The 12660-nt window shown below is 44.9% G+C and overlaps 2 protein-coding genes across 2 annotated transcripts; both read left to right on the forward strand.

Moving 5' to 3' along the window:
* On the forward strand, window positions 1-2570 carry LOC4324680 (uncharacterized). Its single transcript, XM_015771925.3, has 4 exons — window positions 1-504; window positions 972-1077; window positions 1625-1768; window positions 2057-2570. Exons 1-4 carry the CDS (start codon window positions 197-199, stop codon window positions 2327-2329), a joined length of 831 nt encoding a protein of 276 aa, XP_015627411.1. The 5' UTR covers window positions 1-196; the 3' UTR covers window positions 2330-2570.
* A 924-nt stretch (window positions 2571-3494) lies between these two features.
* Window positions 3495-5962, forward strand: LOC4324681 (uncharacterized). Its single transcript, XM_015774576.3, has 7 exons — window positions 3495-3659; window positions 3743-3804; window positions 3942-4025; window positions 4506-4560; window positions 5280-5406; window positions 5566-5616; window positions 5712-5962. The coding sequence occupies exons 1-7, from the start codon at window positions 3551-3553 to the stop codon at window positions 5809-5811; spliced, it is 588 nt and encodes a 195-aa protein (XP_015630062.1). The 5' UTR covers window positions 3495-3550; the 3' UTR covers window positions 5812-5962.
* Window positions 5963-12660: the final 6698 nt, after the last annotated feature.

The following is a 12660-nucleotide window of genomic DNA, read 5'->3' on the forward strand; positions in this document are numbered from 1 at the left end:
GCTGCGCCTCCTCCCCCCTCCATCCATCGCCGCCGCTTCCGCTGCGCTCTCCTTCATCGCCATCGTTGTTCGCCCTACGCCCGGCGGCGAGGAGAGGACGGGAGGAGACGGTCACCGAGAGCGTGTGTGGGTCACCTCGTGCCCTAGCGGGGCGCCCCATCGTGGTGGTGGTGGTGGTGGAGGATCCCGCGCCGGCATGGAGGGAGGGGACAGCGTCCTGGACGCGGTGCTCGACGAGGAAGCCCTAGACTACGACGGCGATGACGTCGAGATGGCGGACGCGGACGACGCCGTAGAGGAGGCGCAGGCGCAGGAGGATCCTGTAGCCATCACCGCCCCCACTGCCGCCGCCACCGGAGGAGGAGGAGGAGGAGGAGAAGGCGATGGCGGCGTGGGGCAGGCGGGGAAGAACAAGAACAAGAAGAAGAAGAAGAGGAAGAAATCCGCGAGGACGAAGAACAAGGGGAAGCCCGACGGGCCGCCCAAGATCGCCGACATTAACAGGTATAAACCCTCGTTTTTCTGCTAACCTAGGGTTTAGTTTGGGTTGATGCTTATGAGCTCTTTTAACTTTGGCTTGTCCACAATCGTCGGGAGCAGTAAACCCAAATCGACTTGTGCCACAATTGTATCTATGATAGTTAATGTGAATTTTTTTGTGCGAGAAAGAGACTTCCTACTGACGTTAACTCAATTATGCCCCCTACTACTGCAGTTTTCTGTTTTAATTTAGTTGATATAAAATAGATTCAGACTGATACTTGCATTTTGTGCGAGAAAACGTCTATCCCTTGTTTTAAAAATTGTAAGAGGGCTATAAAAAACTGGAGTTTTAAGAGGGCTAGGCTTGCTAAGATACATGAGTTTTGGCTTCTCTTATGATTATTTCTTGCTGAGAGAATTGCATTTGCTTCTTACTGTCATGGTTTCTGTTTCTTGTCCTAACTGCTTATCCTGCATGGTTCTGGCAGATTTGTTAATGAAACTTGCAAGCGCTTGAAGGAGAAGAAGTCCTATCTTGTTTGGAATGCTGTTGGCTGCCTTGGTGTTTCTGCTATCAGTGATCTTGTTAGAGAGGTATGCAATTTTTACACGGAATAGTTAAATAAGTATACTGATCAATGTTTAGACTAGTTAAAACTTGGTGCAACATTATTTTGGTGTAAGCTACTGTCTAAACCTCTCAAATGTCCCATCATGCCTCCATGATACTCCTAGATTGGTAGGTATTGGCCAAATGGCCTTACATAGGACATCTGTTTGCCCACTACTCTTACAAATATCACTGCCCTGATTCTTTGCAGTTACATGGATTAGTTTGTTAAGTGTACTTGAGAAGTTTGGCGTTTCTCAGAAGAGTCTGAATAATATTTGCAATCTGCGTACTTGATTGGTGGCAAATCCAGTTGCAGTTAAGTTTCTGTTCATAGTTATGTATATGTTATATAATTCAGATTGTATGTAAGAAAAACATGAAATGTCTAGATTGCCCAAAAATCATTCGAGTTATGGATAAATTGGTGTAGGTGATGTTAAATCACAGTTGTGGTGAATAGTATGTAATATTCTTAGTTTTACTTTTCTGAAGTTGTTATCTATTATTATTAAAGCCATTGGGTTCCAGGTTGAGGCCATCCAGAAGTGTGGAGGCCAGATTGTTGCTGATGGAAGTCGCTTCCGCACCGGTGGTGGAATCCTGTGGAACATCTTGAAGTCACGGGAGCCAAAGGCATATAAGGAAATTATGGCGAAGGGAAGGGAGCTTGAGGTATGACACTGTCATGAACATGCTTGTTTTTCTTAACATTCCTTCCATTTGGATGCTTTTAGTGCTTTCATTACTATCCTTTACGTAAAATAAATATAACCATCAAACTTATATTATCCAAGCCAACTATGTTGATCATGAGTCATTTCTAAACCTCCTTTACGTAAATTGTTATTGATGGTATTTTTTGTATTATGAGCTGTTAATAATTCATCACAAGTTTACGTCTTTGTACCACTACCACTGTTTAATTACTAATTAATTGATTTACCTGCTTTCTCCTTTCAGAAGCAATTCAGGTACAAACAAGGCAGGCCGCAAACAAGCAGAAATGAAGATGCAAGCTCACAGGGAAGTGCGCTAATTGACGAGGATATTGAACCACATGGTGAAAAGGAAGTATCGGATGATCCTGAGCGGTTAATTGACGCGGAGAAGTCACCACATGTACCTGATAATAACAAAGCTGAACGCAAACCATTAGCAGACAGGATTCGTGTTCTTGTTGCTTATGATGATCTATTTGAAGAGGGAGAGATACACGAAGGGGATGCGCCATGAAGTATTTCGAAAGTCTTGCCCTTTCAACCCCTCTTGAGCGTTAATTCTTGAAGCAAACATCACCGAATGGGAAAAAGGGCATGTGTATTAATCGACATTACAGTGAGGCAATTCTTTTTCCAATTTTGCCTTTATATGTGCCTGATTGGGCAGTAAGGCAGCGGATGAGTTTTTTGTTGAGAGCAGTGAGCTGAAACAAACTCAATATTAATGGAAAGTTACGGCGGTATGTTGGGTTGTCTATGCGTTTGCATATCTCAATTTCTGCCCCCTTAAAGGCTTGTCTTGTCTGGATAATCCAAAGAGCGAGGAATTGGAGGGGATTGAATTGGAAATAATTTTACACCTTGTGAAGGGGATTATCCGAACATACTCTTATTTGTGAGATCAAGGAGGGCCCATGAATATTACGTAGGTGGGCTTCCAGTAGGATTCTGGTTAAATCAGAGTGCTCATAAATATTAGGGACAATATTATACACATGCAGATGTGTTTTTAATAGGATTTGGGATCAAGGATACTCGTGGGTATGTGATATGTGTGCGTGTGCTTGTTCCGTGTAATCGGAAAAATAAAAATAAAACTCTATTTTTCTATTGATGGAGTGCATTAGTAGTACACTGGGAAAAAAATAAAATATGTGCATGACAAACTGTCTTGGTGGTCTATATTGTGAACACAACAAAACATGCATTAGAAGCAGCTATTTTCCATTAATCAATTATTAAAAGAGGGGAAAAAAAGGAGAATAGACCATTACTGTTTGCCACGGTGTGTATATTGAGGGCTATTTTGAATCACAGGAATAAAAAAATCAAAGAAATAAAAAAAGGGTAGGATTCAGATAGGAATACAAGTGAAAAACGGATTCAGATAGAAATACATGTGTAAAACAGAGAATTACCATAGGAAAAACAAAGGAATTTGATGAGAGATAAAAAAATCACTTGATTCTTTCCATGAATTTTACCTGATGTTAAATTTCCCCTAAAACTTGCACGATAAGAGGTATTCCATAGAAATTTTATAGGATTTAAAAAATTATATTAGAAAAATTTCTATAGAATTAAAATCCTCTAAAATTGATATGAATTCGTTTGAGCCAAAGTCGACCTGAATTGTCGACCGGACAATATCTCTTCCAAGAGAAGGAAACGCCAACTTCACAAAAATCACATTCCAAATCAGAAACCTCGGACCTCCAACCCAGGATCGGAGCGGATGACGACGACGACGACGGCGGCGACGAGGAGGTGGTGGAAGCGCCGCGGCGGCGGCGGCGGCGACGGCGCGGAAGACGGCGACGACCTCATCCCGATGGACATCCAAGGTGTGCACCATCTCACGCGCGCGCCGTTCTCCTTCCCCAACCCTCTCTCGTTGTCATCACCCCCGTTCGTGGACTGCGCGCAGACCAGGAGGAGATGGTCCGGTCGCTGGAGCAGAAGCAGGCGCAGCAGAGCCGCCGGTGGAGGGTGCGCGCCCACTGCCGATCCCCGATCTCGTTCGGCTTAGGGTTTTGTTTCGTCGATTCGATTCGGTTTGGTGGTCCTCCCTGCTCACGCCCGGACCCGGCCATGGCCTGTTGTTCCCTTTGTGTTGTGTTGTGCAGCGCGTCTTCGCCGGGTTCCTCCTCGGCTACGCGGCCTTCCTCGTCTACTCCGGCTTTCACCATGCGGCGGCCCCGTGGGAACTGGTTGGTTTACTTACTGTCCGTCACCCCCATTCCCCATTTCATGGCGCTTTGCTTAGACATCACTTGGTTGAGCTCATTGTTATTGCTTGATATTGATTGGCATAAGATTCGGAATTGGCATATGGTAGCACACATGCCGTAGTTCGGTTGCGTTGGATTAGTTACAAAATTGTTTCCTTGAGGATTGCCAATTTACCAGCAGTTGAAAAATAAGGGGGGAGGGGGGAGGGGGGGGGGGGGTCCTTCATATGCATGTGAATGCATTTATTTATATCCATGTGTCATACATTGCTGGATAATGTATTTCAGCGATGCCTGAATTCTGCGACATTCAGCACTACAACTCTAACTATTACACCTTCACAACTGGTGCTATCTGCTATACCATGTATTAATGATTTTCTTTGTAATGACTGTCTAGCGATTGCATTGCGCTGTGCTTCTGTCATGTTGTTTGACACATGCTTCTCTAATGTACAGCGGTATCATGCTTATTTCATGGAAGATTTGTCATCACCGATGGTCGTAGTTGCAGGTAATTATGCTTACATCATATTTGCATTGCACACAATAAATGAACCAGAGGTTCTCTCTGTTACAAAAGTAAAAAAAAAATAGAGAGAGAGGGTGGAAGTTTTAGATACAAGTACAGATAATGAAATGTCTACATGTTACTTGGATTGAAATAGCTGATGGCACTGAGCCAGCTGTGTCTTTCTTATTTGCTCAAGTTAGCAACTTCAAATGCAAGTTTGCCTTTGCTATATTTTTTTGCACTTTGGACCACCCCAACTCTCTTCTCTTCTCATGTCTAACCACTCCTATGGCAAAAATATGCCTTGTGCATGGGTGAGAGTTCATTGGCACGTTGGAGCCAAAACGCTCGAGGTCGTTGATGTGCTGAAAAGATAAGTTTGGGGTGGTCCAAATTGCAACAAAGGCAATGCGCAAACTACAATTTGCTCTTGTTTGTTTTATCATACTATTTTCTTTTCCAATGACTTAGCAGTCTGCAAACATTTTCTACTCGGAGTTTTAGGGAACATGTCACTTATAGCATGATAGTATTACACAAGATGCATTTATTGATCCTGTTGGTTAATCATCATCTAAACTCATTCCCTCTGTAATTCTTGTTTTACTTTATACCAAAACAAATAAAAGAATGTGGAACTTACAGGCATAAAATTTGTCCTGCTAAATCAAAATTACTTCCCTTGTGATATGATTAATACCTTACCTTGAATATTGCAGATTGGATAGCTGCCCTAGCATGTTTATTCTCAATTAAAGGATTACTTCACTCCTGGAAGAAGTGGATGTGGTATTCATTCTATGTCAGCATACTAGTAGCCCTCTTCTGGACATACTACCTCTTGAGGTATCACATTATCTACTAGTAACTATTTGCTTTGTGCATTGTTATTACCATTTTATGATAATGGTCTTTTATGCATGACCACATAAACAGTACTAACCAACCATCAACGGCTAGAACTTGTAATTTGATTGGTTGATTGGTTTTACTCTTGTGCTACAGGTTACCGAGAATTCGATGGGATGTAGCATGGCTCCCGTTTGGCCCTTTGATGTATGCTTTCTTGCTTCCTTCTATCTGTTTTTCACAGACCAAGAGGATCATTTCTTGTTAATAACATTGTTCGTTTTATCTATATTGTTGGGCAGTGCTTCTGCATTGAGCCTCTATGTGGACCACTCTATGCTGGAGTCAATGCAAGATATCAACACCTTGAGGAGCTACATGTATAACTACAAGGCCTTGTAGTGTGGAGAATATGGCTAGTTGTATCTATACATGTAATAGGTTTGCACTTTTCATTAACTCCCGGTATAGCTTAGAGTTCATCTACTTCTAGTTTACTGCTAAACAATGGAGATTCACAGGTTTCATCTTTGAATGGAATTATTTTGGTTAATGTAGCATCCATCATTTGAGCAATCTCTTCTCTGTGACAGGATTAACCACTCTATTACCAGCAGAGCCCCAGAAATCTTTCTGCCTTGAGTTAAGACTTTTTGGATATCTAGAATTTTTCTTCGGCTTATTTCCCTTAGGTCACCTTTTGCCCTTTGTGTTGCTTGTCAATGACACCAGAGTGCTTCAGGGGTGCAATTCCTATCCCCATCCTCAACGGCATCCATATGGTCTGATTCATCAACTACTGGCACCGTCAGTCTCATTTGCACATCCTGCACCATCAAAACATGATCCTACTTCAAGGAGTGTTTAGATCTAGGGGTGTAAAATTTTGGCGTGTCACATCGGATATTATATAGGGTGTTGCATGTGGTGTTCGCGCACTAATAAAAAAACTAATTACAGTATCGGTCAGTAAACTGCGAGATGAATTTATTAAGCCTAATTAATCTGTCATTAGCACATGATTACTGTAGCACCACATTGTCAAATTATGGAGCAATTAGGTTTAAAAGATTTGTCTCACAAAATAGTCGCAATCTGTGTAATTAGTTATTTTTTAAAACTATGTTTAATACTTGATGGTGTAAAAATTGAGGTAAACAGGCCCTCAGCTTCATGCTCAAGTTGTGCGAACCTGAATTTCTGGCATCCTGGCAGGGCCCTTTGCAATTACTCCATCCATCTCAACATATTACGTCCAGGGTTTCATTTACCGCCGGGGCCGCGGTTACCGCGCCCCGGCGGTAAGCACGGTTACCGCACGGTAACCGCGGTAACCGTGACAAACCGCGACAAACCGTACAAAATTTATCAAAAATTCAAATTATTTTTCAAATTTATTTGAATTTGACGCGGTTACCGCGGTTTACCCCTTACCGTACCCCCGCGGTAAGCGCGGTAACCGCGGTAACCGCGCGGTTTACCGCGGTAAATGCAACCCTGATTACGTCTCGTCCGATCATAATCTCTCGTATTTCAGGACATAAGGAGTACTCTCTGTCAAAAAAACTCTGTCCAAAAAAAACTTACCTAGATAAAGGGTAGTCCAGATTTATAGTGACCCCTCCTAGATTGAGTTTTTTTAGGGAGGGAGTAGTATCTTTTTTCATCACTGATGCAGGCATTACTGATTTCGATTAAGAAATGGAACATGACAACATTATATGCAGCTAATAAACAATCTTCACGCATCTGACGGCTGCACATTGGGGGTGCAAACTGATAGGCAATAATTCAGCAGGAATGCAAGAATCGGGTCTATCTATACATTTGTTTTTTTTTTTCGAGGAAAACGGGGAGCTTTATTAATTAAAGATTAGGAGGGATACAGTCTTTGGCTAAGCTCTCCTTAACACACTCAGGCGCACAGATACGCCACACCGAAGATTGCTTCAGGCGCCTAGCCAACTGGCTAAGGCAATGAGCAACTTCGTTAGCTCCCCTATTAATCCTATTAAACTTAAAAGCAGGAAGAAGTGGAAGAATCGACTTGATTTCCTGGAAGACCTGCCACAAAGGCGATCTGTTCTTAGCTCCCGACGTAAGGCTAGCCACCACATTCGCACAATCTGATTCTAGGATCACCGGCATCTGAATCCAGTCTGCTGCTAGCCGTAGCCCATCCCTGCACGCTTGAGCTTCAGCTTCCTCAGGCGACTGACAGCTTCGGATCCCATTCCATGAAGTCAGGAGGACATCACCCACATGATCACGGATGACAATTCCAGTACCTGCTTCTCCGATTTGCTGCACGAAAGCTCCATCAACATTAATTTTAGCCCATCCTTGCGGCGGTGCTTCCCAGCGCACCAAATCACTGGGACTACTCCGGGCAACCGTAGTAGCAGATTTAGTACCCATCTGGGGGCCTTTCCCTTTTATATCAGTAACAGGATTGACCTTTGTGGTACTAATGGATTCCCACAGGCTCTGCAAGAACAAGACAGAGCCATGGACAGTCGATGAACCTGAACCAAACAAGCTGTCATTCCTTAAGAACCAGGAGCTCCACAGGACAAGGAGGAGCTTTGCTCGCTCTTCAGGGCTTAGTCTATCAAGCAGAATCAGAAGCCAGTCTGGACCATCATTTCACAACTGTTGCTCATCCGGCAAATTTCAGACACAGCGAAGCTCAGTACGCAGGGCTGTAGATCGAGTACAAGAAACAACGGCATGAAAACCATCCTCATCTTCCACACCACACAGGCTGCATTTACCATCCCTCACCATCTTCCTCTTCAACCGGTTCAGCTGAGTTGCCAGACAATTACGGGCTAGTCTCCAAGCAAAAATTCTGATCTTTGGTGGTACAGGAGCAGTTCATAAGGCTCGCCAGAGTAGCCTTTTACCAGAGTTAGCCGAGCTAAAAGAGACACAGTCCGTATTGATTTGCTTCATCAGAGCAGCACGGTATCCACTCCTAACTGTGTACATTCCATACTTCTCAAAGTGCCATGCCAGAAAATCATCAGTAGGAAATTGGGGCAACTTAATCTTTAACATTTCATCGGCATCAAAAGGATGACAGACCCGCCTGATTAGCTGTTCGTCCCAACAATTCCCCTCAGGGATGATGAATTGTGATGCCCATCGGAGCCGACATCGACTTTTCATACCTGACACCCTAAAAGAGGACTCCCTTGGGATCCAACGGTCCTTCCAGAATTTGACCCTCTTGCCATCAGCAATGCGCCAGATCAGTCCTTCCTTTAAAAGTTGCGGTCCATGTTCAATTCCTTTCCATGTCTGCGATGTATCAGCTGGGAACACTGCATCAATCAGATCGCAGTTTGGAAAGTATTTGGCCTTTAGAATGCGAGCACATAGACTCTCCGGGAACTGAATTAATCTCCAGGCTTGTCTCCCCAGTAGCGCCTGATTGAAAATTCTGACATCTCTAAATCCGAGTCCACCCATGCACTTAGGGAGAACCAAATTATCCCAGGCTGTCCAATGTACCTTCCTCTTATCCTCCTCGTCACCCCACCAAAAGTCTCTCACCAGTTTAGTGTAAGCTTCGCAGGATGACACCGAAAGTTTGAAAACCCCCATCACATAGGTAGGTATTGCCTGCGCCACGAACTTGATAAGAATATCCTTCGCTCCCGACGACATGAACTTTTCTGCCCAGCTATTCAGTCTTTTGATCAAGCGTTCCTTGATTGTTTTAAATTTGTCTGCCGTCATTCTCCCCTCTAGAGTAGGGAGACCCAAATAATTACTCTCGAAGGTAGCAGATTCAACCTGAAAGATCAGTTTGATTTCCTCGATCACATCACTAGGACAGTGAGCACTTGTTAGCAAAGAGCACTTCGTTGGGCTCAGAAGCTATCCGGTGCAGCGCTGAAACAACGACAAAGCTTGTTTGACCACAGTAACCTGCTGCGGGCATGCTTTGACAAACAACAGGCTATCATCAGCAAAGAGTAAATGGGAAACCCCCGGCGCCCTTCGACAAACTTTCAGTTCCTCAAGTCGCCCAGCAACCACTTCATGGTTCAGAATCGTCGAGAGGCCTTCAGCTACAAAAAGAAACAAGTATGGCGATAATGGGTCTCCCTGCCGTAGGCCCCGGGTTGGCGAAAACGGTTCCAGCAGATTACCATTGAGAGAGACGGAATACTTCACCATTGTAACACAGGTCATTATCCATCTCACCCAGGTTTCACAGAAGCCGACTTTAATCCGGACACACCTTAGGAATTCCCAGTCGACACGATCGTAGGCCTTACTTAGGTCAAGTTTATAAGCACAAAATTGTTTCCCCATCGACGATTCCCGTTGAATGTTATGGATGCACTCAAAAGCAATCAACGCATTGTCCGTGATCATTCTATCCGGAATAAAGGCACTCTGGTTTGGTGAGATGATATCATGTAAGAGGGTCTCATCCTATTAACCAAGCACTTAGAAACCACTTTGTATATGACGTTGCATAAGCTGATCGGCCAAAAATCCTTCAGCTGCTCCGGTTGAGGGATCTTTGGAATCAAGATGATGGAGGTATTGTTGACACCAACTGGCATCACCACTTCGGAGAAAAAACTACGGACAACACCTATAACCTCTTGCTTCAAAACTCCCCAATTGCGTTGAAAGAATCTAGCCGGAAAACCACCGGGCCCGGCGCCTTTAGAGGTCCAATCTGGAAGAGTGCATCCGAAATTTCTTCATCCGAAAAAGGTTTACAAAGCTCCAAGTTCATACTTGCATCAACCCGGACATCAAACAAGTCCACTAACTCACCAGGATCCACTCCCTCATCTCTTGCATATAACTTTTGAAAGAAATCCCTCGTTAACTTTTCCATATCTCCTTTGTTCTCGACATATCTACTATCCTCATCTTTAAGACAATTGATCTTATTCTTCTTCGCTCTCCAAGCTGCCTGGCGGTGAAAAAACTTTGTGTTGCGGTCTCCCTCCTTTAACCAAGACACCCGCGATCGTTGGAGCCACATCATTTCTTCCCTATACAACAGCTCATCTAAGCGGGCATACAACTTCCTAATCTCACCGTCATGGTTAATTGGATCCAAACTTGATAGTTCCTCCACCTTAGCTTTGATCTCCTTTATCTCCTGCGACACAGAACCAAAAACCCTGACACTCCACTCCCCAAGATTCAAAGCGGTACCTTCCTGCTCCCAGGCCAGCTTAATAGCCTCCCCCAAAGAATCCTCTCGTTCCCACATGATTTCATAGCGGAAACATTTGACAGGTCGGTATTTCTCTCTCTCCACCCGAAGCAGTATAGGACAGTGGTCGGACCTCGAAGACACTAAATGCGTCAACTTGGCACCCGAAAAGTGGTCAGACCAACTAGGAGAGGCTACTGCCCGATCTAGTCGCACCCGAACATTTCGGTCCCCTTTTTGCTTATTATCGTATGTCCACGGCAGGCCGACAAAACCAATATCGTGTAAATCACACTGGGACAGCACATCACGGAAATCCCTCGTCTGAGGCTCAGGGCGCTGTCGTGCCGAAAAATGCTCGAAAGACCACATTGTTTCGTTGAAATCACCCATCACCAACTAGGGAGCATTGGAAGGTGGCGGTCCTGCATCCTTGGTTCCCCATACACAAAGGTGCCCCTCCATTGGAAACCGCTGTTTGCTTCACTTATTAAAACATCAATATACCTGCAGCTCATAGACAAAAGATGAACAGATAAAGTTTCATCCCAGATAAGTGCCACTCCACCACCTGATCCTTCTCCTTTCAAGGCCAGGCAATTCTTCAAACCTAGCCTCCATCTGAGACCCTGAACTCTCTCCTGATCTTGTCTGGTTGCTGAGAGAAACACCAGCCTCGGGCTGTACATCCGCACAAGACGGACCAGTTCCAGGCTAGAGCATTCATTGTTCCTGGTGGGGCTCGCCGTGAGCGCCCACCAGGGTAGCTGTTCCCGAATCTGCATACAGTTCCTTCTTCACACCATTATCCATCACCATATCAGTGTCAACACTAGCCGGGACTCCTGTAGGAGGATTTCCACCAGACCGTTCGGAACTCGATCTCTAGGATTTGGCCTCCCGTTCGTACGCTTCTACTGCATCTGCTGATAATCTGACAGTTATCTTCCTTGGTTTGCCAATATCCCTGCCTATGGATAGGCTCTTAGCTTTAACTGCACGATCAGTCTCCCTAGTTGGCACCCATTGCTTCTTTTTGGATTGCCCGCCAGGGGACTTTACATCTTGGTTCACCACACCAGAGACAATCCCGGCACTATGTTGCGGTGTTTCCTCCCCCGACAGCCCATAATCTGAACTCATGGACACTCGCTCTCTACTGCATGGCCCCCGAGCTGCCAAGTTCAGCTCACCATCGTCTAACTGCATCTTCATCTGAGAGACACCTTCCTCTAGAGCTGCGGTGATTCCCTTCGGCAATGGATACAACGAGGCTTCTGCCTCAACACTGGCCGCCTTCTCTTCCTGATCCGCTTTCTCCCCAACCAAGAACATAGTCGCGCCACCGCTGTTCAACTTTGGATTACTAAGCACAGAAGCTTTAGAAGAACTAGAGGCAGTAAGAACCTTCTCCCGTTGGGCACCACTAAAATTCAGCACCTTGGCAGCTTTTGGGGTAGAGATTGAAGAGGGAGCAAAACTCTGAAGTTTCCTCTTTAACGGTGAAGCTCGAAGCTCCTTCCCAAAGCGCACCTGAGCGCTAGACGATCCCACCTCCGGGCATTCCCGCTCTGCATGACCAATTCGTCCACACGAGAAACAGAAAAAAGGCACATTTTCATACTTCACTGGAAAAGACATAACACCTTTATCCTTAATCCAAATCCTCAACAGAGGTTTTAAAGGAGAGGATAGCGGAAAAGCAACTTTAACCCGCAGGAAGTCGTGTATAGCTCCTCCTACCTCCAGTACCTCCCCGATCTTTCCACCCAAACTCCTAGCGAAACCAGTAGTCATCATAATCTCAGGAAGATCGTATATCCGTAACCACAGAGGGAGCGATTCAATACAGATTTCAGAAGGTCTAGCAAGGCCATCATACGGGACAACAAGAAGAGCATCACCCTTATGTTTCCAAGGGCCCCCATACACAACTCGGTTGTAGTCAGCTTCGCAAGCAAACTCAACCAAGAATCTATTATCCCCCAAAGAACCGAGTCTTTCTCTGTTGTGTCAGGTTCCAAGCAATACTCATCTCCTCAAACAAGCCTTTGACA

The sequence above is a fragment of the Oryza sativa genome, chromosome 1 (genome assembly GCF_034140825.1).
Source record: "Oryza sativa Japonica Group chromosome 1, ASM3414082v1".
Lineage (NCBI taxonomy): Eukaryota > Viridiplantae > Streptophyta > Magnoliopsida > Poales > Poaceae > Oryza > Oryza sativa.

Coding starts and splice junctions, on each gene's coding strand:
- LOC4324680 (XM_015771925.3), top strand. CDS start 197: ATGGAGGGAGGGGACAGCGTCCTGGACGCGGTGCTCGACGAGGAAGCC. Junction 505..971: donor AAGATCGCCGACATTAACAG/GTATAAACCCTC, acceptor TGGTTCTGGCAG/ATTTGTTAATGAAACTTGCA. Junction 1,078..1,624: donor TCAGTGATCTTGTTAGAGAG/GTATGCAATTTT, acceptor ATTGGGTTCCAG/GTTGAGGCCATCCAGAAGTG.
- LOC4324681 (XM_015774576.3), top strand. CDS start 3,551: ATGACGACGACGACGACGGCGGCGACGAGGAGGTGGTGGAAGCGCCGC. Junction 4,026..4,505: donor CGGCGGCCCCGTGGGAACTG/GTTGGTTTACTT, acceptor TCTAATGTACAG/CGGTATCATGCTTATTTCAT. Junction 5,617..5,711: donor CTCCCGTTTGGCCCTTTGAT/GTATGCTTTCTT, acceptor ATTGTTGGGCAG/TGCTTCTGCATTGAGCCTCT.